This window comes from Cydia amplana, chromosome Z, assembly GCF_948474715.1.
Source record: "Cydia amplana chromosome Z, ilCydAmpl1.1, whole genome shotgun sequence".
Lineage (NCBI taxonomy): Eukaryota > Metazoa > Arthropoda > Insecta > Lepidoptera > Tortricidae > Cydia > Cydia amplana.
In genome coordinates, this window is record NC_086096.1 from 5,896,465 (window position 1) to 5,923,349 (window position 26,885).

Here is a 26,885-nt window from a genome sequence, read left to right on the forward strand (position 1 = left end):
TCGACCTATTATCGTATAAAACTACCTTATTTAAATTTATATTGCTGAGCCAAAATTTAGTTCTAGTATTAAAGCTACGCGTCGTTTTACACAATTAGGGTAGGTAATAAGATATCCGAACGAATCCTATAAAGTATTAATCTGTCAAAATAATGTTTTTTTTTTTTTGTGTTACCATCTTAATTTCGTGGCACGGCTACAAAGCTCATGCGTCATGCGTCAAGTTATACTTGGTCAAGCAGAACTTGTCAGTAGAAAAAGGCGGCAAATTTAAAAAAAAAATAAAAAATGTAGGAGCGAAGGTATATCGTCCCATAGAAAATTTGAATTTCGCGCCTTTTTTTACTGACAAGATTTGCGTGACCAGCTATAATATAGTTTGTCAAAGGACTGTCTCATTTCAAACAGACAGATATAATCATATTATCTTTGTCTTACACTAGTACTAGCATCCAAAAGAAATGGATGAGTATAGTCTTTTTGTTTCTGTTTTACTGACAAATTGGTTTGATCAACTATATTTGGGTCTTCGTCAAAGAATATATGGTCTTCGTCTCCGGTTGCCGATGTACGTTAAAGTATAGTTGGTCAAACCAATTTGTCAGTCAGTAAGAACCAGGAAAACTATACCCATCCTTTTCTTTTGGGTGCTAGTACTAGTGTAAGACAAAGATAGTATGATTCTCTCTGTCTATGTTTGAAATGAGAAAGTCCTTTGACAAACTATATACAATGCTGATATAGTAAAAGTAAACTTAATACTATTCTGATTTCTCTTTGGTTCAGATGAAGGTGATTTACTTGCTCTACATACGTTGCATATATGCGGAAAACAAGAATTTTGTAGAATCTGATGCTTATCGCCGCCTTAGCTGTTTATTACTAAAAAAATCTTATCATACACCTCGCCCCTCGGAGGAGTGTAATGTGTAAAGACGAGAAAGTACATTTTAGTTATTCATAAATTCGTTTACTTCAATTTTGGCGTTCATTATAAAAATATTAAATTAAAGGTTATTTAAAGTTACCGCTATACTGAAATGTTGACAAAAAAAATCCGTTGCTTGTTTGTGGTACGGTGCGATCTACATTCTACACATACACAAATATCTCTTTGTGTATGTATGTATGCATTTCACCTCACTCAACTTTGTGTGTAATTTGTCTTCGTGTCGCCCTTACTCCTATTTTCCATTTAGAAACCAATGTTATGTATTAAAAGTCTTGTATAAATCATGATTTAACCGAATAACGAATTTGTAGAACGTTTATTTACTGTGACGATGAGCTTAGTATGTAAGATAAATTGCATATTTGCGTGAGGCTTCAGTCGTCACGGAGTTGTAGCAGGGGAAGTTTGGAGAATGTCGGGTGCAAGCACCGACCTGTGATGTGGTCTTGTTAGAGGGTAGTTTTAAGATGATGGAATACTAATCGCCTAGTGTCAGGTAAGAAACCAATCGGGAAAGAACAGTAGTTTTCTTTTTCGTTTACCCACTTGTCATTTACCTACCTTTTAACTTCGGAGTTCATATTGACTCGTAGCCTGATTGCGATCTATTTCCGCTTGTTTTTAAAATTCCTATTCGCATGTAAGTTTTGCCAGTTTAATCTGATGAAGTCGCCATCGACGCGTCGTCTGCGAACAGTACACGGACTTGGCTGTTTTTAATTTGAAGTTTTATTTTCTCCTAGTTTGCCGCGTTGTAACCAGGTGCGATGGATCCCTCTATCTTTCTGCAATATTCTCCCCCAAATGGGCTTCCCCAGGAATCAAAACTAGCAACGTATATGGTAAGTCACTAGTCTAACATGTTACGTTTCTCATGAAATCAATTAATAAATTGGGGGTGGAGCGAAATTTATCCATAAAAAGTTTGCCAATTTTCTGTTAAACAAGGGCCTTTCGTTCCATTCACTATGAAACAGTCATACGCAAGGTTTCTTGTCTAAGAATAAAGTTGTATTGTAGAAGCCTTCTAAACTGGAAGTCATAAATAGCCTTACCATATTGCATTGATCATTATTTTGTTAAAGACCCTTCAGAATGGACCCGTTCCACAATACACAACACATTACGTACCACATCTGTCTATCTACCCCATTGTTAGAAGAGAGGAGGTTGAAGAGGCGGAGGAATTAGAGAGAGATTTACGGGTATCACATTTTCTTATATTCTGAAGAAAGTGAGGTTCCTGTGTAGGTCAATATGGACATTGAAAACTTTGGCCCCATTTTCAGAACCGTTCTACGTCAACCCCCACAAGGTCCCTGAACCAGGCGATGGGCAAGCTGAGTTTGGAGTCATCCCCAACAGCCATTAAAAAAGTAAGTATACATATATTAATAGTTTTAATAACTATAGTAGTAATTACTATGGACTTTGGCAAAGTTTTACCTTAAATAATAATTTGTGTGGGACCTATAGTATAACATATTTTTCATAAGTTTGAAACTCTTATAACTTAATACTAATTGTGACCTTATCTATGAAAAGGGACCTTATTGTCGATGGCGGTTACGCCATTATTAACGATGCTCCGATATAAATACAATACCGCGCGACGCTGTGCGGCGTAAGCGCCATCGGCAATAAGGTCCCTTTTCATAGATAATGTTTAGATTAAGCTTTAATCTTAATACAGATAAGTTTTTGCAAGGCTTACTGATTTTTTTTACCTATGTATGGACTGAGCACGGTAAACTTAGTTATTTCTCTATGCTATAACAATTTATTGCCCTATACGCCACTACTAGAACAGCCAACGTAATCACGAGGGCAATAGACTGTCTCAAGTGACTATAGCCTTTCCCGCAGGTCCTGATAGGGGAGTTTATGCCTGTGAACTATTTCACGCCATTCCTCCCTGACTCCCCGGAGAGCTCTCCCCCCTCCACCCTGGCTAATCTCCAGGGGAACCTCCAGGGTAACCTCCAGGGAAATCTCCAGGGAAATATTCCAGGGAATTTACAGCAAAATACCCAGCAAGTACATCAGGTGAGGATAAGCTGTTAATAGCTTATTCATGGTTATTAGGGTGAATCAACGTTTTTTGTGTTGTTATCCTGTTCCGTTGTCCAAGGGACTATACTTACACACTTTGTTTGAAGAGATGTTGTATGCCGTTCTATTAAGATGCTTAGTTGATGGCCCATTATGGAAATTGGTTATAGAATAGAATAAAATAGAAATATTTTATTCGTGAGCACAAACACAAAATAGAAACATATAACAGAGATATAACAAGAGATATAACAGAGAATAAAAGAATAAAGTGCCACGAAATGGTTATACTCGTAACTACTACAAAATTGCACGTTTGATACATTTAAATACTATACAATCAGGATTTCAAGAGTCCTTTATCCCCTGAATAACTAATTGTAGTAAGTATTTAAGGGCCAAGTGTCAAGGCTATATCTATTCGCGAGGCGCAGTCGCCGGCCACTAACAAAAGTATATGAATATTATTAACCATTTAACCGCCGTAGACTGATATATAAGACAAATAAAATCGGGCTCATTTCGCCGCGGTCTGATAAATAAGACAAAACTGTGTAACTTCGTACCGCCGGCGACACGAGCACGCTCGATGAAAAATTCTATGGCGGTTAAAAGGTTAAGGCTCTGGCATGATACATGCAATCAGAAAGTTACTCATTTTAACCAAAAAAAGGTATCTTTTTAGAGTTCTGTAGCCGAAATGGCAAAAATGAACTCAAGTTTTGTCATGTCCGTCTGTTAGTTTTTAGGGTTCCGTACCCAAAGGGTAAAAAACGGGACCCTATTACTAAGACTTCGCTGTCCGTCCGTCCGTCCGTCCGTCCGTCCGTCCTTCCGTCCGTCCGTCCGTCCGTCCGTCTGTCACCAGGCTGTATCTCATGAACCGCGATAGCTAGACAGTTGAAATTTTCACAAATGATGTATCTCTGTTGCCGCTATAACAACAAATACTAAAAATAAAATAAAATAAATATTTAAGGGGGGCTCATGGGAGTTGTATGGACAACAAACACGATTTTTTTGCTCTATATTTTGTTGATGCACTCGCACTTGGCCGGTTTTTTATTAGGGTAATATTGAATACGTTTCCCAACAGGAGAATGTCGGCGGCACGACGTATTTTTATTCCACAAACGACAGCATGAACTCGACCGGCGGGCTCAATGCTTCTGCACCTATGGGTAAGATTTACACTTGAAGGGGCCAGGTCCAGGGAAAACCGATAACAGCCTCTTTATTGACATTAACAGATAATTTACGTTTTGAATTTCTAAGCAGTACTGGTACAGACCATAATGACATTAATGACCATTAAAATTAGCGTGTTTTCTGAATAGCAAGAGCAATACTTTACGAGAACTTTTTAATCGTAAGAAAAAAGCTCCTAACGTTTTCTCCCTGTATGCAGCAAACTACACTATCTGACGGCCAAAATGGCCGATTATATCGTAACACACCTTTATTTGTTACCACAAAATTAAAGCCACTACCACAATATATTGTTGGCCACTTTGGCCGTCACTATCTATTTGATGCTGACTGTACAATGTTTTGCTACATTTATTACTAGAAATGTAAACTTCATGTACGAGTAGCAATGTAGAACATTATGAGAAATATCGAGAATACTTGTGCGAATTGTGGCACGACACAGCGATATTAAAAATTTAAAACACCTACGAAATTATGCCTTTTTACTTCTTTTCTGATTGAATTGAGTGATCCATTATTATAAATCCGCTTCTTTCAAAGAGCCATCCATTAATCTTTCTTTGCCTGACACATTCACATTGATAAACATGTTATATTTTTAGAGACCAACTTCAATTTCTATATATTAATTTAATTATAAATGTTGTCTTCGCTTATTTGTTATTTGCTTGAAATGGCAATCCCCTCAGGTGTGGTAGATGATGTAATATCTTAACATTTTACTGGTTTTTACCCGACTACAGGAATAATCATGAGTTTAGCAATTTAGGTATGTATGTATGTCGGTATGTTTGTGTTGTCAGTTTCATCGTAACATCAAAAGTGCTAAGGCGATGTGTTGTTAACACGTTCAGTGCCAAGCACCCCATTTCCAGTGCAAAATGAACACACTTTGTTCTTGGCAGTGAATGTGTTAATCGATTCGTTTTTATGACGCGGGTAACCGACTTAGCGTGTCAAACTGACTATGAAAATAATACATATATGTAGGAGGTTTATTTTAAGAAATACCGTATTTTGCTTAAAGTTTTGAATAAGAATAAATTTTGTGTTCAATAAATACGTGCAAGCTGGCTATACAGTCTTTTAAAAGCATAATTCAAAGTCACAGGCGAAAGTATATTCAAATTTGCAGGAAATAATACGTACAATTCACGAGTTATTCATGCAATGACCTCTAAGCAAATTGTTCATGACACAGACGAGATGGGATGCTGATATATACGTTTCGAGACTACATATTTGACTTTCAAAAGTACAAGGGCTATGCGTCAGATCAGATTATGCGACTCGGGTAAATCCATCTGTCAGATTAATTTTGGTCTTAAGAAAAGGTAATAGGGTAGATATTGGCTGTGAGGGTGGATGGATTTACACGAGTTTGAAGTTAAGCGACACATATATGTGCGTCAATGCAATTTTTTAAGCGTAATGCATTCGGTCGATGGAGAAAAATGGGGTATAAATAGGTTCACTTCCCTCAGGCGGTTGGTAGGCGCATTGTATGGCAGCTACCTCAATCAAATGTGTAATGGTCGAGAAAATACTGCCAATTTAGTAGCTAAACCCGAACCGAAGGTGAGGGCCATAAATATGCGATCTGAGGCTTTACGAAATACCGCCCGTGGTTTGTCTAAAGTTTTACTTCTTGCCTTGGCCAGGAAGTGAGAGCTACGCGAGGAGAAAATCCCACTTACGGGCCTAGGGTGACGTAAAAGTATTTATTTTATTGTCTCATCTATAATTATATTTATATATAAATACATACAATATTTTTAAACAACAGATTACAAAGTATTACAGTGAGAGTGAGACACTAAGATACTATATTATAGTAGGTCCACTGGTCGTTTTATGACTTGTATGGGGTTGATATTTATATAAAATCTAAATACAATGTAGTCTCTGTTTGAAATTAAAAGATAATTGTTAATACCAACTAGACACTATAAATAAGTCTATCTTTTCAGTTGTCATATAATATCTATAATCTTCTGTACGTGCCATTTTCAGGAAAAAGGTAATAGTCCTTATCAAATATTCGCGCTCATTATACAAATAAATACCCTTGCAGAAATTCGAACCCAGGACTTCTAGCTAAAAAAATATTTTGTCCATTCTATAGGTCAGCCGGAGCAATGCCTAGGCGTGGTGGGGCAGGGGCCGGCGGTGCCGTCCCCGTACGCCACGCAGATGTATGCAGGCACACCTACACACATGGGACCCATAACGCAGACCAAGCCTGGTGAGTTGGTTTTGTCCTTTCTATAGGCCAGCCGAAATAATGCCGTTCCGTGCGGCGGCCGAAATCTCGTTTGTAGATGGGTCAGATTCAGGTGTCTGTACATTGCTTATGGTAGGTTGTTAGCCACTTCAGAATTTCAGTGAAGAAGTGTTGTGTATGCCTTTAGAACGGTGTTATAGGAGCATTACTACAGTGATTTGATACAGTAGTGATCATAATAAGTCTATCTATTTCTCATATTTTATTATATACTTTGTAAAACATGAGATTTATATTAAATTTCTTGTAATTTTTTGCGTCTTTACAAAGATCTCGAGTCTACAAAATATGAGAAATAGATAGACATTTCTCATATTTTTTTATATACTTTGTAAAACATGAGATTTATATTAAATTTCTTGTAATTTTTTGCGTCTTTACAAAGATCTCGAGTCTACAAAACGCGATAAGAACTCGAGTTTCGATATTGACGAAAGTGCAGAATACTAAATCTAATCCTATATACTTACATATAAGGAATCCAAAGATCCTTTCCAATATTAAATACACGACCGGTACTAACTGACCATTCATAAATCTTATCACCATGCAATAAGGTTTTAAATGGCCAGTAAACCATATTAACTAAGTAAACCGCAATGATACGAGTACATATATTACCGGCATTGTGCCGTGGCCTTGCACCTGCACTGTGTACAGGTGGTTATTCCCATGGTTTGCATTATTATCTATTCAGATTAAATACCTGTGTACAAAGTCAATAGTACTGATCAATTGTCTTGTTATGAACTCTGATAAACGAAAATCGAATTTAAACTGTTGTGAGACATACTAACATTGAATAATTTTACGGTTTAGACTCACTTGTTTTAAGTCACTCGCGCGACATGTTTCACAAGTGAGTCTAAACCGTAAAATTATTCAAACTCTGATAAACATAATTTTAACGAAGAATTTACTGCGTATTTTAAAAAATCCGTCTGTTACGGAGCCTCGGTCGTCGGTCTTCTTTTTTATTTATTTTATTCATAACAATACAATTATTGTGTTACGAAACTATTGAGTCTTATGTACGAAATATCATTTGATATTTACCAGTCGCTTTTCGGTGAAGGAAAACATCGTGAGGAAACCGGATTAATCCCAATAAGGGCCTAGTTTACCCTCTGGGTTGGAAGGTCAGATGGCAGTCGCTTTCGTAAAAACTAGTGCCCACGCCAATTCCTGGGATTAGTTGTCAAGCGGACCCCATGAGCCGTGGCAAAATGCCGGGATAACGCGAGTAAGATGATGAATAAAATTATTGTGTTGAACATAAGCTTAAAATTAAAAATATATTCAACATTAAATTAGATGAATTTAAAAGTTAATGAGCGATCCAATGCTGATGATATTAATGAAAGTATAAATATATATAAAATAATAATATATAACTGCACATAATTTTAATTAAAAATGTATCATGTCAGTCTGTCGTCAGACTCTATCTCAAAAGTAATAGGTAGGTAGACAGTTGACATTTTCAGTGTGTTTTCCTATTGCCGCTATCAAAAACCGGTCAAGTCTGAAAAACGGTGATTCTCTACCAAATATAATCTAAATTGAATTCCTAGATTTCGTAACAATGGGGGAAGAGCATAGTAAGCGGAGCGTAGTAGGGGGGGTAAGTGTATAGTATCGTAGCCCATGGTTTAGTATTTTACAAGTAAAAGTGTGGCTTCTGGGTACAAATCAAATGTATTCCCCTTTTTGTTTTTTAAGTAGTTTGATTTGTGTAGTCACAGTTACTTCGTTTTTATGTCGTGGGACTTAGCGTGTCAAACTGACTATAAAAAAAGCGGCCAAGTGCGAGTCGGACTCGCCCATGAAGGGTTCCGTATTTAGGGGATTTATGACGTATTAAAAAAAACTACTTACTAGATCTCGTTCAAACCAATTTTCGGTGGAAGTTTGCATGGTAATGTACATCATATATTTTTTTTTAGTTTTATCATTCTCTTATTTTAGAAGTTACTGGGAGGACGACGACACACATTTTACCACTTTGGAAGTGTCTCTCGCGCAAACTATTCAGTTTAGAAAAAAATGATGTTAGAAACCTCAATATCATTTTTGACGACCTATCCATAGATACCCCACACGTATGGGTTTGATGAAAAAAAAAATTTGAGTTTCAGTTCTAAGTATGGGGAACCCCCAAAATATATTGTTTTTTTTTCTATTTTTGTGTGAAAATCTTAATGCGGTTCACAGAATACATCTACTTACCAAGTTTCAATAGTTCTTATAGTTTCGGAATAAAGTGGCTGTGACATACGGACGGACAGACAGACAGACATGACGAATCCATAAGGGTTCCGTTTTTTGCCATTTGGCTACGGAACCCTAAAAATACATTTTAGAACAGTGAAGTAGTCACATACGTAATCCCGTAAGGGATTCGTATAGGATTTGCAAGCAGGTACTGCTCGCCTTCAGAGTTGGTCAAATGCTTAATCTTTCTAAGATGGCATATAGTCGAGAAATTGTGACTGTATTTCCCGCGATCTCAAATAGCGCCATATGCATAATCTGTGAGAAGTGGTCCATGCTCTAGTATTAATCCGTCCGTACAGATCGATTCGTCAAAGCTGGCGTGAATGAAACGGACTAATTTAATAAAATCTAACATTGTGTGAACGACCTGCTGCCATAACAAACCACGACATTTTACGTCTTGGGGCTAATTGTACTTAATTGTTTTGAGATGCACTGTGGTCGTAAATCATTTAAATTGCATTTCGAACTGTTTTGTGAAGTCTGTTTTTTTTCTATTAAAGATTATTTATCAGTAATTTTATAATTTAATAATTGGGTAACAAACCATACAGGACGAAGGATTAAACACTCGATTATAAAACAACACGTGCCCATTTTCATGCAGCGTTTAAAATCAACCACGTCTGTAGGAGCTAACTAGAACGAGGGGCGTGTCATATACAGCTGAGTGCAATTTCCATCAACATATATTTAACTGCACATGCACATGACCCTAATGTCCAGGCTTTAAATATTAGTAAGAAAATAGGTGCTTTTCACGTTTGTTCTAACATCTATCAAGACTAAAGAACTGTCTAAGCTAAACGCTGGTGGAATGAACTAGTTTCATGTTTGCTTCGGGCATTGCTGCATACGAAATAGGGTGCAGTGCAAGCGGTGGAATAAATAATAAACTGTTAACATTTTCTACATGGTTGTTTTACTTTGTTTGTACTACATGTTTGATTGTACAGTCAGCAGCAGAAGTTGCTAAGCGGGCGAGGTGTTCAGAATTACCTTGACACGCTCTTATTCTCTTAACAATAAATTCGCGTCAAGATCATTTTGAACACCTCGCCCGCATAGCAACTATTGCTGCTGACTGTATAGTACTATCGTGTTTGATGGTATTTTTAATCTTATAAGATAATATAGAAAACATCTATGTATTGCAAAAACGTGTAATTACTAGTTACTAGCGGCCCAGGTACTGCAGTCGCCATCAGATATATCGGAGTGGTCAAGGCGCTCACAAATATCTGAACACGCCTCTATTGTCAAGGCGTTAGAGTGCGTTTTCAGATATTGTGAACACCTTGGCTACTCCGATATATCTGATGGCGACTATTTCACTTTTAAACTTTATTTTAACAAATAAAAATTGCATTTATTTTGACAAGTTTTGTTTTGTGGGCGGCTAGAGGATATATAAGTTACGTAAAAGACTTTAACTATGATTGGATAATGATTGAGCTGGTTACAAACATTTAACCAACTGTAATGTAAAAAAAAAATCCAAACAACAAAGAAAAACAAGACATGAACTTATAAAATTAGTACCCTACCCCTCCTCTACACAGAAATTACTTAACAAAAATCAAGAATAGAAAAAACAAAATACATCTTCCAACACTGCTGGTCACCGGGGAAGATTATGACCAAAACCCTCCAAAGAACAAAGAAACACGCAAAATACAGATTGCAACATACAAAGTCAAAACACTCGTTATATGATTGATTAATAGAAATAGAAGAATCAAGAAAATAAATCAAGTATTTACGACATAACAGGTATATCGGAAGTGCGAAGAGTAGGAAAGTCAAATAGAAGAATATAAGAATTTCATAAGCACAAGACCGAATTAAATAGGCATCATCGGAGGAGGCCTTCACCCAAACTTGGGGTTCTTGCAGAAACAAAATTAATCACACTTACCTAAATATAATTACTAAATTACTAACATACTACAAATTAAGTTGTTTCCAAAATGTTAAAAAAAATGTAAAAAAAAAATGTTATATAATATTAATAAGTTACTACTTAACTAAATAACCTATACTTACACTATTGTTTGATGTATTTTTCTACATGCAAGAAATAATAAAGGCTTTATTATTATTATAATCATCATTAAAAATTTAGTCGGCAGCTGCCATCACATGAAAACGGACTAATTGCACCATCCGCACTTCCGGCCGCGCCGCGGCGGTTTACTATGAAACTTTCCATACACTAAAATTAAGAGAACTCTTTTACGATGACAAACAGTTTGGTGCAACCGACCCTAAGTTCCAAATGTTCCAATACAATTTTAATAGGCTACATGACTAATTTTTTTTTATGGTATCAATCGATCGGGTTTGTTTTTAGGATCAAATGTCTATATGGGACCCATTGCACTAAATTAACACAAAAGTCAGAAATTGTAGTCAAAGTCCGACAGTCGCACTTCACTCGCGAAACGCCCTATACAAAACGGCCAGAGGCCGTGACGTCATCGCCCACGTTGTAGTATGGACAAAACAAGAAAATTGCGTTTTTGTCGGTGAAATATTGCGTTTATGTATATAGTTGCTATACAATATTTTTTTTGGTGAAATGTAAGGAATCGAATGGTACCCTTACTTTTATCGTTTTTGGAAGTTAAAAAAAACTTAAATTTTGAAACTTTCAGGTCCTGTATTTTTGTAATTTTTTAATATTTTATTTTGATATCCACATTATTGTGATAAATTGCTCGTTTGCTATCTATTTTACTAGATTTTGTTATAAAATTCAACATGTGTCATCAATGTCATCATCCCTATTAATGTTATTTTCGATGACATGCTGTTATGTCATCGAAAATAACATTATGATAGTGTGAGTCTTTAGTACCTATCAGTACTAACATGGGCGTCGCTTGTAGCTGTGGTTTGGAGCTATATTTAGAGAACATTGATATTGGTTTCGATATCGGAATCATTCTAGGACTTGGTGCTGGTTTTAGTATTAGTTTAAATATTAGGGCAATAGAAATGGGTATCGCTACGCAGACTCATAATATTGGAATTTGTATCAACTACTACGTTAATATCTGAGTCTGTATTGAGATCAGTATTTTTATCGCAATCTCCATCTATGTCGTGAATACTGGGGGGTTCACATGGTTCAAGGTCGGTATTGGAATCGGTCACGGTACCCATATTGGTCGTGGTAGCGGTGTGGGTGTGTATTGGGAGATCGAGATTATGGATTTTGACCGTAAGGTAATGAAACTCATGATTTCATTCTGTAGCTTTGCATTCACGAAGTATCTCAGCGAAGTGGTAGAACAAAGTATTAAATAAGTCTTACTGATCGAAAATAGAACACATGTTTGAAGTGTCGTATGTGGGAAATATATATCCCTAAAGCCCACTTGCACCATCCCACTAACCCGAGGTTGAGCGGTTAAACCGTTAACTCAGTGTAAAATTGTACTGGTAACCATGGTAACAACAGGTTTAACCGGTTAACCCCGGGTTAGTGGGGTGGTGTAAGTGGCGCTTAGCCTGGTAAAGGGTTTACTCTTCACGACCGAAATTCGATTTAGGTGGAGCCACAGACAAGACATCCTCTAGACTGAGCATAGCGCTACTATGCTCAGTCTGCCACAAATATACGGTAGTTTTACTCCATTTTCGAGTCAAAGTGTCTTTGTGTGACGTCCGTGTCTTTGAACGGACCAATCACGGCACGGGGACTTGCTCACCTCGTCCCCCGCACCCCGGTATTTTTGGCAGCATCGGTTTCATGAAATAATTGCTTTAAACTCCGTCTAGAGGATTCCTAGTCTATGGGTGGAGCTTGTCTTCAATTCGTATAGTGAAAGATTTGTTGTTTGTAGGCCTCGCAGCGACATTCTACATGCCCGAGACCATTCGCCAGGAGATCTACCAGCGGAATGAAGAGGTGTTCCTGCAGACGGACCTGCGGCAGTTCCCTGGTCAGTTATGAATCTCATCTCATGTTTAAGATGCTTCTCCATAAAAAAGTAGTCCCCATTTTCCTTCCTAGGATATAGAGTTTATGGGAAATATATCTACAAAATGTATTTTATATTTCCCTATGCCCCTTCATTTGAGTTTATTAGATTTTTTAATTATTATAAGATTTAGGAGCAAAAATCTTGTTACATACAGTTTTTTAAAAGCTTCTAACTCTTGTAATAATTAAAAAGACCGAGAAAACTCCATTGACCTAGCGTCAATGTGTGCTGATCGCAAGTCGTCTTAAAAGTGTATATAGTAGTTAATGATTTGCGTTTTCCCTTATGGAAACCTTAAGAAATCATGTAGTCGGGTTACAGTTTTCTAGACATTTTACGTCATTTCTATCAGATCTACCAGAGAATGTCGAGATGTATTCAGAGCTGACGCCGATCGAGTGCACCCCGCACTCTCTAGCCACATCCTACCGCGCCACGCATCGCCAGAGCGGCGAACACTACGCTCTGCGCCGCCTACATTCGTACTCGAATGTGGCCACCAAGCGGCTCGAGATGTGGAAGAATATCGACCACCCGAACGTCGTGCGGCTCCACGAGTGCTTCACCACCAAGGCGTTCGGTGATCACTGTAAGTTGACGCTGCAAACTAGGAATCTAGCTGTAAGTGTTGAGTGGCGACATCTACCGTCAGAGCGGCGAACACTACGCTCTGCGCCGCCTGCATTCTTACTCGAATGTGTCCACCAAGCGGCTTGAGATGTGGAAGAATATCGACCACCCGAACGTCGTGCGGCTCCACGAGTGCTTCACCACCAAGGCGTTCGGTGACCACTGTAAGTTGACGCTGCAAACTAGGAATCTAGCTGTAAGTGTTGAGTGGCGACATCTACCGTCAGAGCGGCGAACACTACGCTCTGCGCCGCCTGCATTCTTACTCGAATGTGTCCACCAAGCGGCTTGAGATGTGGAAGAATATCGACCACCCGAACGTCGTGCGGCTCCACGAGTGCTTCACCACCAAGGCGTTCGGTGATCACTGTAAGTTGACGCTGCAAACTAGGAATCTAGCTGTAAGTGTTGAGTGGCGACATCTACCGTCAGAGCGGCGAACACTACGCTCTGCGCCGCCTGCATTCTTACTCGAATGTGTCCACCAAGCGGCTTGAGATGTGGAAGAATATCGACCACCCGAACGTCGTGCGGCTCCACGAGTGCTTCACCACCAAGGCGTTCGGTGATCACTGTAAGTTGACGCTGCAAACTAGGAATCTAGCTGTAAGTGTTGAGTGGCGACATCTACCGTCAGAGCGGCGAACACTACGCTCTGCGCCGCCTGCATTCTTACTCGAATGTGTCCACCAAGCGGCTTGAGATGTGGAAGAATATCGACCACCCGAACGTCGTTGTTAACGTATTTTATTTATAATTTAAATTGTCCCTGCTATAATTGATCATGTACATCAAGAAATGTGTAAATAGGTTTTCGAATTAAGAAATCAATTTGCGTATTTTGTTCGACAATCTATGAATACTTTTGTATATAAACATTGTCACTGTTTTGTGATTGTGAGGCATAATTACAACATAGGTTAATGTCATATACTGAGAAAAAGTGACCCAAGCCTCCAGTGCCCCAGGCTGGAATCGAACCAGCGTCCTCTGCTATCTGCTAGTAGTGTGTATACTTGAAATAACAACAAATTAAAATATTTTCTGAATATAATTTAATTTGTTCTAATATACAACATAGGTATATGACATCTTCGATACAGAGTTGAAAATTATGATATCTATTTTTATAATTAAATTTTTATTTCAATAATATGAAGGTACATATAAAACTTAAGAACTAAATCCCGTTCTGAGCCATGCCGGGTCCAAAGGTCCCAATTTAATTATAATGTTGTTTGACAGCAATGGTGTTAGTATACGACTACCACCCGGCCTGCGTGACCGTCATGAACAAGTACCTCTCCGGCGGGAGCTCGGCCCCCGGCGAGGGGAACACCTTTCACGACCCCTTCAGCTCCGACCCGGACGCGCCGCGCCCCTACACACACCAGGTACTTACTTCACTATAGACATGGGCGAAATGTGTCAGTAGAGGGAAAAGATTGATATATATCTTTTTATCATTGGGATATGTCATCATCTTCCTCGCGTTGTCCCGGCATTTTGCCACGGCTCATGGGAGCCTGGGGTCCGCTTGGCAACTAATCCCAGTAATTGGCGTGGGCACTAGTTTTACGAAAGCGACGGCCATCTGACCTTCCAACCCAGAGGGTAAACTAGGCCCGTATTGGGATTAGTCCGGTTTCCTCACGATGTTTTCCTTCACCGAAAAGCGACTGGTAAATATCAAATGATATTTCGTACATAAGTTCCGAAAAACTCATTGGTACGAGCCGGGGTTCGAACCTGCGACCTCCGGATTGCAAGTCGCACGCTCTTACCGCTAGGCCACCAGCGTTTCTATCATTGGGATATGTATCACTCTTTTATATCTTTATATCCGTGTGTAACAATCGTCCCGCTCGCAACATCGGCACCTGCTGACTTTGAGTCATGAGAGAGAGAGAGAGTAGTTAATTATAATGACGCGTCCGAATCCGTCCGAACGACCGCTGTCGCTCGTTCGTGTTACTTCGGTCGATGCGCGACCGAGACTTCGCTTATCGCTTTTATAAATCGTCGCCGAGGGAGTGAGACGTACGGATATACTGATACATTCGGATTCGTAAAGACAAGAAGAGTGATGCATGAAACGAGAAAGATATATATCTTTTTTATCTATCACTCCGGAGTTACCCATGTCTACTTCACTACCTACAGTCAGCAGCAGAAGTTGCTAAGCGGGCGAGGTGTTCAAAATTACTTTGACACGCTGTTATTCTCTTAACAATAAAGTCGCGTCAAGATCATTTTGAACACCTAGCCCGCTTAGCATCTGCTGCTAGCTGTACCTGACTATATCTATATACTTATAACTTATAATAACCGGTCAACCGATCTGTAGAGTAGACTACATTAGCTCAGCGGTGTATTCCGCAAATGTCTCAAATAAACAATAAAACTTCCATTTAATTCACTTAATACTTTAACTTAAAATAAGTTAATATAATATAATGGGGCAAAGCAGCTGACATACAGACGATATTTGTCTTACAAAAGAGAGCCATTCGTTCTATATATAACTTAAGAGCGCGTGAACCATTAAGAGAACTTTTCAAAGAAATTAATATTTTAACTGTAGCTTCCCAATACATATATGATAGTATTATTTATGTTATTAAGAATCTAGACTTCTTCACTAAGAATTCTGATATCCATAACTTTAACACTAGAAATAAAAATAAGCTTGCTATCAGAAAGTTTCGTGTCCGTAAAGTACAAAAGTCATTCGTTGGGCAATGCATTCATTTTTATAACAAACTTGTAGGTAACTACCTGAGGATGCTTTAAGATTACCCTTACCAGCTCTTAAGAATTACTTAAAAAAGTCATTGATGTTAAAAGCTTATTACAGAGTCGAGGACTACTTGACAGACAAACATGCATGGTCCAAACCAGAAACTAATAAAAAGTAGTAGCAATTAAAAACATTGTATTATGTATAGAGTTATAGGTGACACAGCTCAGGTAAGCAGGAAAGCACATCAAATATTATATGTTGGTAATTCATAATAATCAATCAGATTTATATAATATGTTTTCCCATTTCTTTTAATAACTTTATTTTCTTTTCCTTTTGTAAGAATTTGATATGTTTTTTGAAAGAGCTACGAATTTGTATGATTCCATGTACATATGTATATTTTCTAAATCAAATTTCTATTACACCTTATGTGTATTATTGCATAAATTCTATAGTAATTTAAATTTTATTTTTTCCCTTATTTTCTCGTAATGCATGTTAATTATAAGATGTAATTATTTTTGAAAAGATGTGTCCCGCCGCGTTTGTTGCCGGTCCCATATTGGGATACCCTCCTCCAATTGAGGGGGGATTTAAATCTTCTCGGGGCAGAGGTGTAGGGTTGGAGCCGGTCTACCTAGCTTTATTTGACGTTCATAAGCGCATTGTAATTATGCCTACTTGAATGAACTACCTTTTATCTAATATGCATGGAATTAGGCTAGTATAATTAAATTTGTATGCCAGTTTGTAGGCACAATGTGAAAATCCTATTTACCTACATTTTGTAAATAGTTTTAAGACCTCTTTGTAAACCCACCATTGACAAATAAATGATCGATCAATTTCTTTGTTAGGAATTGTACCTAGGATTATTACGATGCTATTAGATATCGTTTGAAAGCTGAATTTATTTTACATTTGATATTGAACTTATAGCCAATAACGCACCCCTTAACAAGAAACATGCCAATACATTCTTATACCTGTAAACAGACAATTCTTGTATATTTATTTATATATTTCGGGTTATCGGAAACGGCTCTAACGATGTCGATGAAATTTGCTATATCGGGGGCGAACAATCGATCTAGCTTAGTCTTAAATAAATAATAAATAAATAAATATTATAGGGACATTCTTACACAAATTAACTAAGCCCCACGGTAAGCTCAAGAAGGCTTGTGTTGTGGGTACTCAGACAACGATATATATAATATATATAAATACTTATATACATAGAAAACAACCATGACACAGGAACAAATATCTGTATCATCATACAAATAAATGCCCTTACCAGGATTCGAACCCGGGACCATTGGCTTCATAGGCAGGGTCACTACCCACTGGGCCAGACCGGTCGTCAAGTCTTATCTTTGGAAAAACGCGCATTTATGATGCTTTACTGTCTCCCAGATATTACGTATTAAACCTGGATTGTTTTTTGTAGAAAAACGCCATGCTGCGTGCAGTGGCGTGCGGCGCTCTGCTTCCGGAGGCGGTGCTGTGGAGCCTGCTCGTGCAGCTGACGGCCGCGCTGCGCGCCATCCACACCGCCGGGCTGGCGTGCAGGTACTCTAATGAACAACTTTGATCTCCGCCGACGCTTAACAACTACTACACGCCCAGATGTAAGTACATATAACACCCAAAACATTTAGCAGCAGCAACAACCCCATGTCATTAATTGTCTTTGGGCAAAATTGAAATATTTAACTTTTTTAGCATTCGTTTGTAGCATTTCAGTTCATATAATTTTTACAGCGCTCTTACCCAAGTTGTTTCATTTGTTTTGTTTTATTTAACTTTCTTCTTTTAATTACGGGTTTATCCATTTTATTTGTTTTTTTCCTCTACGTGTTAATTTTCCTCTATTTCTTATTAGCCTTAAGTTAATTATAAGTTAGGTCCCCACTGAAAATCAGCGCTGCGGCTTAGCGTAGCATTACGCTGAGTGGGGGTCCTTTTTAACGTCTACCTCTTTTATATATCTTATGTAATTAACTGGTTTAGTTTGACGTAAATAAATGTATTTTCTTTCTTTCTTTCTTTCTATATAGCAAACCAAGTAAGGCAGTTTTATTGATCTCATTTGTAGTAGTAGTAGTAGTAGTAGTAAACTCTTTATTGTACAAAAATACACATTAAAAATAACATACAAGTAGTGAGTTTATCTTTTCTGTGACTACTCCGTTATTGACTCTGTTTAGAGGGGTTATTATAGTTGTATACTGCGTAATGTAAATTCAGTAAGTAAAAATATTATTTAGTTAGATTAGTGCCCTGTCAGAAGCTTGTAATACAAGCGGATGTCCCTTTTTGGCAGCTTTTGTTAGAAAGTTCTTGTAATATGTAATACAAGTGGAAGTCCCATTCTAAGCCATGATAAACAGGGCATAGGTCTCAAGCTAAACAAAGCTCATCAACAGTACGGCGGGTTGTAACTGGTGGCTGATGTTGACCGTGGCTTGTTGTAGAAACCTGGACCCGACGAAGGTGGTAATGAACGGGTGTCGCGTGCGCGTGGCCTGGTGCGGCGTCGCGGACGCGCTGCACACCAACACCAACGACGTGGGACAGGTGGGTCCAATACTCTTTTACTTATATGAGTTATGTTTATGCGTCGTTTTGGTGGACATCATAAATTAAACAGATTTAAAGCAGGCGTGGCTCACTCCGCGATTTCGTCGCGTCGCTACAAGTACCTACAAGTACATGCGGCCCACACCAATTTTGTTGTCTAGCCATAGTAGTTGCCGCGCACCACTACGGAACGGACGCCTGCTCGCGCTTGCGCCACCTAGCGGTCATATCTGTCGTAACAAACGCGTTTTGTTAGAAAGTGAATCTTCTGTACATATAGATCGTTTTTTTAGCATTAGAAAGAAGGTAAACAATCTTGACGTGTCTTTATAAAAAAATATTGAAAAACGTTTTAAAAAATTAGTTTATATTATTTATGAAAGCAAAAGAATGTAAACGATCGTATATGATTTATAATTATAACATATTTGCTTTAACTTATTTTTCAATGGTAATTTTTAATAAATAGACAAGCTAAGATCGCATACCTTCTTTCTAATACAAAAAAAAAACCAACTGCAGCACTATTATTTATTCTGTGCTTAAGCTTTGGATTCCTCCGAAAGCGGTGCCGTCATATAGCGGCCGCAAAAGACGGCCGTCTTTACGGTGGCAACATGTGGAAAGTACCACAGCGTCATAACACACAGTCAGCCACCAAGGTCAAAGCGGCAAATTTGAAAAATGTAGGCGCGAAGGGATATCGTCCCATAGAAAATTTGAATTTCGCTCCTTTCTCTACTGACAAGATTTGCTTGACCATAATTTACTTGGAGGATGAAATATCATCATTCATCAGAAGAGGAAAATAATCGTAGTACGGAAGATCATTTACTTGGAGGATGAAATATCATCAGAAGAGGAAAATAATCGTAGTACGGAAGATCATTTATTCAAATCTCGTGTCATTTATTCAAAATGGCTTCACCGCTATCTAATAAAACGTTCACGAAACTATCGATACCGTCATGACGGCCGTCTTCCAAATGACGGCATCGCTTTTTTACGTTACGTTGACAATCAACGCCGTCTAGGAAACCGCGCCATCTTGTTTACATAGACAACGTTCTAAGTGACGTCATTCACCGCTATATAGCGGCCGCTATATGACGGCACCGCTTTCGAAGGAATCCAAAGCTTTAAAGCCTAATTTCCTTAATCCGGCCAATTAATGGTAATACTCACACTAAATATTTATCGGTTAATAGGGATGATGACACATGTTGAATTTTATAACAAAATCTAGTAAAATAGATAGCAAACGAGCAATTTATCACAATAATGTGGATATTCAAATAAAAACTTGAAAGTTTCAAAATTTAAGTTTTTTTTAACTTCCAAAAACGATAAAAGTAAGGGTACCATTCGATTCCTTACATTTCATCCAAAAAAATATTGTATAGCAACTATATACATAAACGCAATATTTCACCGACAAAAACGCAATTTTCTTGTTTTGTCCATACTACAAGATGGGCGATGACGTCACGGTCTCTGGCCGTTTTGTATAGGGCGTTTCGCGAGTGAAGTGCGACTGTCGGTCTTTGACTACAATTTCTGACTTTTGTGTTACTTTAATGCAATGGGTCCCATATAGACATTTGATCCTAAAAACAAACCCGATCGATTGATACCATAAAAAAAACCGGCCAAGTGCGAGTCGGACTCGCGCACGGAGGGTTCCGCACCATCAACAAAAAATAGAGCAAAACAAGCAAAAAAACGGTCACCCATCCAAGTACTGACCCCGCCCGACGTTGCTTAACTTCGGTCAAAAATCACGTTTGTTGTATGGGAGCCCCACTTAAATCTTTATTTTATTCTGTTTTTAGTATTTGTTGTTATAGCGGCAACAGAAATACATCATCTGTGAAAATTTCAACTGTCTAGCTATCACGGTTCGTGAGATACAGCCTGGTGACAGACGGACGGACGGACGGACGGACGGACGGACGGACAGCGGAGTCTTAGTAATAGGGTCCCGTTTTTACCCTTTGGGTACGGAACCCTAATTAGTTATGTAGCCTATTCTCTCATCGGAAGATCAGCGCTGGAAGTCGCCAGCAACATGCTGAGATGAGACCATTTCGTGGCACTTTATCCTTTTATTCTCTGTTATATCTCTTGTCATCTCTTGTTATATCTCTGTTATATCTGTTATATCTGTTTCTATTTTGTGTTTGTGCTCACGAATAAAATTATTTATATTCTATTCTATTCTATTCCCAAAGTGAACCTCATGATATGTGTGTCCAGGCGCAGCAGGACGACCTGACGGCGCTCGGGCGCCTCGCGCTGGCGCTGGCCTGCCGCACGGTGCACTGCGACAACCTGCCCGCCTCCATGGACCTGGTCGCGCGCACCTACTCCGCCGATCTCAAGAACCTCATACTGTATGATCTGATCTTTTTACTTAACTATACCTACAAACATATATAGTCAATATCAAACGAATTCTATGATCCAAAGGTGAAATCTTTGGATCAGCTGTGTACTTCACTCCTGGTCAATAGCTATGGACAAAAAAGCAATTGAAATTTGTTCAGAATCGTGTTCGAAATTACTTAGTGTAGAACATGCCGGTTAACTTTCTTATACGCGAAATATTTTTATTCTAATCATTGTTTATTCTATATTTAATCTTTGTTTAATTTATATTAAATACCAGCGTTAGTTAAGTTGAAATGTCCAGGCCATTGATCTCTTAACTGCAACCAAAACCCTATATGCATGTTATTATTGCATTTATGTCACTGGTTATTGTATTCAAATTAACGAAAAAACTACAAAAGTATCCACTTTCCGCGTTAAAATACTGTTATTGCTATAAAACAAGAAATAAAGAAGAATTCCGGTATTTATTTCAATTTTGTTAAAAAGAATTTGGACTTGACCACCACTAACCTAACCTAACCCGACGCTCAAGGCTGAACCCCCACTCATATAGAGTGCGGTGTCAGTTGCGGGCGTGCGTTAACGCGGGTTGGATATGAACTAGGTACTTGCTGTCGACCTCGCCCGCCCGGCGGTCCGTCACCGACCTCATGCCCATGATCGGAGCCAGATTCTACACACAGGTACTTTATGTATTATTCGTTATACTCGCAGTTACCTTTATCCAATTTCTTTATTATAGCTGGTCAACCAAATCTTGTCAGTAAAAAAAGGCGCGAAATTCGAATTTTCTATGGGACGATATCCTTTAGCGCCTACATTTTTCAAATTTGCCGCCTTTTTCTACTGTCAAGATCTGGTTGACCAAGTATAATAATGTACATTACGTATTATCAAATTAAAAGCATGTATAATTTGGCCAATTTTTTAAGGCGTTTATAGTTACAATAATGTAGTAGTAAGGACAGACGGACAAACTCATGTGATTGACACTTTCTGTCTTGTTTCTGACCACTGTCACACCTTTATTTGTGTCTTCTATCAAATAAATAAAGTATTGTATGTCTTTCTAGCTATAGATTACATACATTAAAAATAACAACAATATTTCAATACTAGGTACTTCATGATATGAGCTTAGTATATTGCTGTTACTGCTAATACTTGCTCGTAAAAACTGCAGTACATCCCAGCTTGTTAAAACGGAAGGAAGGGGTCATACTACTATTCACTTGCTACTACCAAGTGTGAATGAGAAGGCATGTATTATAGTTTGTAGCTTTCTAGTAGAGCCCGAAGGCTTATCCTATTGTCTATTGTTCAGTAAAACCGCACGTGTTACTTACCTGCAAAAAAGGGTCCTAATTATTCTATTTGGCACCTGAGCGCGGGCTAGTCCAACGCTCAGAAAACCAGTGTAGGTGCGCTCTCCGATAACGCGCCTCTGTTACGCATCTCGATGACACATTTTAGACTGGTTCTGTAGCGTTCGACTCGCCGGCACTCAGTAACCGAAGTACCGATTTTTTATGCAGGTGGTTGTGGCACGTGGCACGAGCGGTTTTACTTAACAATTAGTAGTTTATGCAACAGTGATATAATAAGGGTTCTTAAAATTCAAGGGTCGAAGTTACAAAACGAGACGTAGTCGAGTTTTGTAAAAAAAGACCCGAGAATTTTAAGAACCAATTATGAGCTGTTGCATACATTACTTTTTCTATGACAGCTGCAGCAAAAAAAAAAAAAAAAACCCTTGAATAAAAGAGTTATTATTAAAAAAAAAAGAGTTATTATTAAAAAAAAAGAGTTATTATTTAAAAAAAATTGAGTTATTATTAAAAAAAAAAAAGAGTTATTATTGTAAATGAAAACATACCTCTTTCAATCAAGATGATCGGAACTTGTATCTTTAAAAAAAATAAAGCAGTTGTATTATACTCATAAGATGACTGCTAGCAGTCATCTTATGAGCCTATAGACAAAGCATTCAAATGACATTGCTTTAGATATCACTGTCAGTCATTTAATTGACACATTTAAGTGCTGGAGTAGAAAAAGACAATAGGATTAGCCTTCGGGCTCTATTAGAAAGCTACAAACTATAACAGTTATAAACGTCACGTGACCTGACAGGTGGAAGCGCTGGAGCGACGAGCGGACGCGTTCGAGGAGCAGTTGGCGCGGGAGATCGACAACGGCCGGCTGCTGCGCATCCTGATCAAGCTGGGCGTGGTCAACGAGCGGCCCGAGTCAGTACCTAACCTTGAACTCGTTGAAATTAACTCTTAAGGCTTCCACACACCCTTTATGTACTACTAGCGACCCGCCCCGGCTTCGCACTGGTTAACAAATTATACATAAACCTTCCTCTTGAATCACTCTATCCGTTGCGTAGTTTTAAATATCTAAGCATACATAGGGACAGACAGACAGCGGGAAGCGTTTTTCTTTTATACTATGTAATGAAGAACTGTGATTTATTAGCTTCAATAAAAACATAATATCTGGGTGACCGAGCTTCGCTCGGAAAACATATAAAAACTCGAAAATGCGCGTTTTACCAGAGATAAGACCTAGCTAGACCGATTTTTCGCCCCCGAAAACCCCCATATAGTAAATTTCATCGAAATCGTTAGAGCCGTTTCCGAGATCCCCGAAATATATATATAAATAAATAAACAAGAATTGCTCGTTTAAAGGTATTAGATTAGATTAGATAGATAGATATATGTATCAGGGATGTTGCGAACATCCGCATCCGCATCCGCAACCGCGGAACTTCCGCATTATTTTCGACATCCGCATCTGCATCCGCATCCGCATAAAATCGATGCGGAGCTTATGTGGATGCGGATGTCGAACAAGTTGGTACAGGAACGTCTTAGCGGCGGCGTAAGTGCTGGGTAATTTCGTCATTACCTATAACGAAATCGTCTAGATCCAGAAAAGTCGGCCAAGTTACTGTTTATTAAATATAACGCACCTATATTCTTGCTCAAATACTAAACGTTTCGTTTTTTTTTAAATAAAAAAATACTAAAAATTTAATATTTGACGTTTTCTAAGTACCTAATCTTGACATCCGCATCCGCATCCGCGTCCGCGGATGTGAGCCTTTAAATATCCGCATCCGCATCCGCGTCCGCGGATGTCAAAAAATCTACATCCGCAACATGCCTGATATGTATATTAGATAGTGTGAAATGTGCTGCTATCTTTTGACGGTTCTTCACAGTTTTGATCCGATTGTCAGTTCTGACATAACGGCCATTGGTTTTAGCAATGTGTGACGTCCACTGCCCCTAACAGCATGTTAGCAATGACAATAAAAATTCGATTCTAAGTTTAAAACCTCAGGGTTGTTTTCTGGCTGGCTTATTTCCCGGAGACTCAAGAGGTTAATATTACACACAGATTCCTGCTCTACAGTAGAATGTCATAGATAAAACTACGCTTTATGAAGTGTTTACAAAAACCACCGGGACCCCAAACACAGGCGTTCCTTTACTTGTTTTTTACATAATTACAACATCCTATGTCTCCGTCCGTCACCGTAAACTCAAGCTCCTCATGACACTCCTCGGTACGGAGTGAAACATGTCGAGCGTTTTTCGACTTAAAATACGTGAGTGACCCGTTTTTAATATATTTAATATATCCTATGTCTACTACAAAATTTTAGCATCGGCGAAGTGCAAATGGTGACCGCGAGTCGTCTGTGACCTGTACGCATTGCAACTTTTCTGTATTTATGCCCGTCTGATTGCATACAAATTGATTTCAAGCATTACTGACCTGGCCCCGTACACACATGCCAATCGCTAACGCTCCGTAGCGAACGAACCGCCACTGTCACTGTCGCACTAATTTGGAAGAGTTATAGAAAGACACAGCGATTCGATGGCGAAGCGCAGGCGATTGTCGCCATGGCTATACTTGGTCAACCAGATCTTGACAGTAGAAAAGGGCGGCAAATTTGAAAAATGTAGGCGCGAAGGGATATCCTCCCATAGAAAATTTGAATATTGCGCCTTTTTTTACTGACAAGATTTGGTTGACCAGCTATAGGCTGCCTGATGCTACTGATGGTAGACCCAACTAACACTAGACTTGTTTATCATCCAGACCATAGAGAAAAAAATACATAGAGTGCTCACTCCATACATCAGTTTTAGTACCAAAAAGACTATTAGCATCTAGCATCGAGTAGCGGAACTATCAGCATCGAGTAGCGGAACTATCAGTACTGCTACTTGACAATAGATGTAGCACCGACCGGAAAGTCTTATGCTGTTGAGATAAGATTTTCCGGTCGGTAGTACATCTATTGTCAAGCAGCAGTAGTGATAGTCCCGCTACTCGATGCTAGATGTAGACACTGAAATTAATAGTCTGAACTGATGTATGGAGTGAGCACTCTTGTCTTACTATATTTCTCTATGTCCAGACTGAACATGGACCCAGCGTGGTCCGAGACCGGCGACCGCTACATGCTGAAGCTGTTCCGCGACTACCTGTTCCACTCGGTGGGCGCGGACGGCCGGCCCTGGCTCGACTACTCGCACCTGGCGCACTCGCTCAACCAGCTCGACGGAGGCTCCTCCAACCGGGTCAGTGCTTGCCACACAGTACACACACACACACACACACACACACACACACACACACACACACACACACACACACACACACACACAGAAATACGGACGGAGCTGGCCGGATTAAAATGAGAGAGCTAAAATGCAAACAATAAATATAGCTGGTCAACCAAATCTTGTCAGTAAAAAAAGGCGCGAAATTCAAATTTTCTATGGGACGATATCCCTTCGCGCCTACATTTTTCAAATTTGCCGCCTTTTTCTACTGTCAAGATCTGGTTGACCAAGTATAGGTAGTCACCACATGGGGTATATAGTGTCTTAGCAAAATTGGTTGTTCTATACTTACGCTATGGATTGTCCAATTTAGCTAGAACCCTAAATGGCGTAACAAACGACGACGACGACGGTTTAAACCAAACCGGTGGTGGTAGTGGGTTAACCTTTTGGACGCCAATGACCGATATATCCGCACCGTAGGTTCAACGCCAAAGACCGATTAATCGGTCACAGACCACAGAGCAACATAGACCTACGTGCATAAAGTTCAATTTCAGTTTTGACAATTCGGTGACGTGGCGTCAGCGTGACACCTTTTGTGTTTGACACGGCGTCGAAAAGGTTAAAAACATTATTGCTTTCAGTCTTGTTAAGTGTTTATTGTCTTTGATATTACTTTATGATAAGTCTAGACCCCGGATTCTTGTCGCGATCACGTGACAAAAGGGTGATTTGAGGAGTAAATGGAATGGTAGAACAAGATAATACTTAAATTATAAGATAACTATTATCATTGATAATAGTTAATTCTAATATATACACATATTATATATACCATTTCCTGAATGGAACAGTGGGACGAAATAATTGTATACCAAAAAAATATGACGTACTTTTTTATGTTATCTTATAATTTAAGTATTATCTTGTTCTACCATTCCTTTTACTCCCCAAATCGCCCTTTTGTCACGTGATCGCGACAAGAATCCGGGGTCTAAATTGATAACCATTCCTTTAAATTTGACCACACAGGTGGAGCTGATGTCTCGAGACGAGCAGAGCGTGCTGGTGGTGTCGTACGCGGAGCTGAAGCACTGCCTCGAGCAGTCCTTCGAGGAGGTCACCCAGGCCTGCAGCTCGCACCTCGCCAACTAACCACAGA

General features: G+C 38.9%; 1 protein-coding gene across 8 annotated transcripts; it reads left to right on the forward strand.

Moving 5' to 3' along the window:
• The first annotated feature begins 1,102 nt into the window (after positions 1-1,102).
• Positions 1,103-26,885, forward strand: LOC134660893 (PAN2-PAN3 deadenylation complex subunit PAN3). 8 transcript variants are annotated; one of them, XM_063516751.1, is made up of 17 exons: positions 1,103-1,448; positions 1,696-1,794; positions 2,038-2,157; positions 2,242-2,328; positions 2,807-2,998; positions 4,101-4,185; positions 6,342-6,461; positions 12,629-12,727; positions 13,122-13,358; positions 14,645-14,793; positions 17,599-17,720; positions 18,626-18,728; positions 20,988-21,124; positions 21,730-21,808; positions 23,259-23,374; positions 25,573-25,735; positions 26,756-26,885. In XM_063516751.1, exons 2-17 carry the CDS (start codon positions 1,720-1,722, stop codon positions 26,876-26,878), a joined length of 2,007 nt encoding a protein of 668 aa, XP_063372821.1. In that variant the 5' UTR covers positions 1,103-1,448; positions 1,696-1,719; the 3' UTR covers positions 26,879-26,885. The 8 variants fall into 8 exon arrangements, with proteins under 8 accessions (XP_063372821.1, XP_063372824.1, XP_063372827.1 ...); XM_063516754.1 differs by having other exon boundaries at positions 2,819-2,998; XM_063516753.1 differs by lacking the exon at positions 1,103-1,448 and adding an exon at positions 1,484-1,592.

What these genes read in the sequence shown, in the direction of transcription:
- LOC134660893 (XM_063516751.1), top strand. Translation starts at nt 1,720, where the DNA reads ATGGATCCCTCTATCTTTCTGCAATATTCTCCCCCAAATGGGCTTCCC. An exon ending in CCCCAACAGCCATTAAAAAA is followed by an intron (nt 2,329 to 2,806) that starts GTAAGTATACAT and finishes AAGTGACTATAG; the next exon opens with CCTTTCCCGCAGGTCCTGAT. An exon ending in GTGGTCAACGAGCGGCCCGA is followed by an intron (nt 23,375 to 25,572) that starts GTCAGTACCTAA and finishes CTCTATGTCCAG; the next exon opens with ACTGAACATGGACCCAGCGT.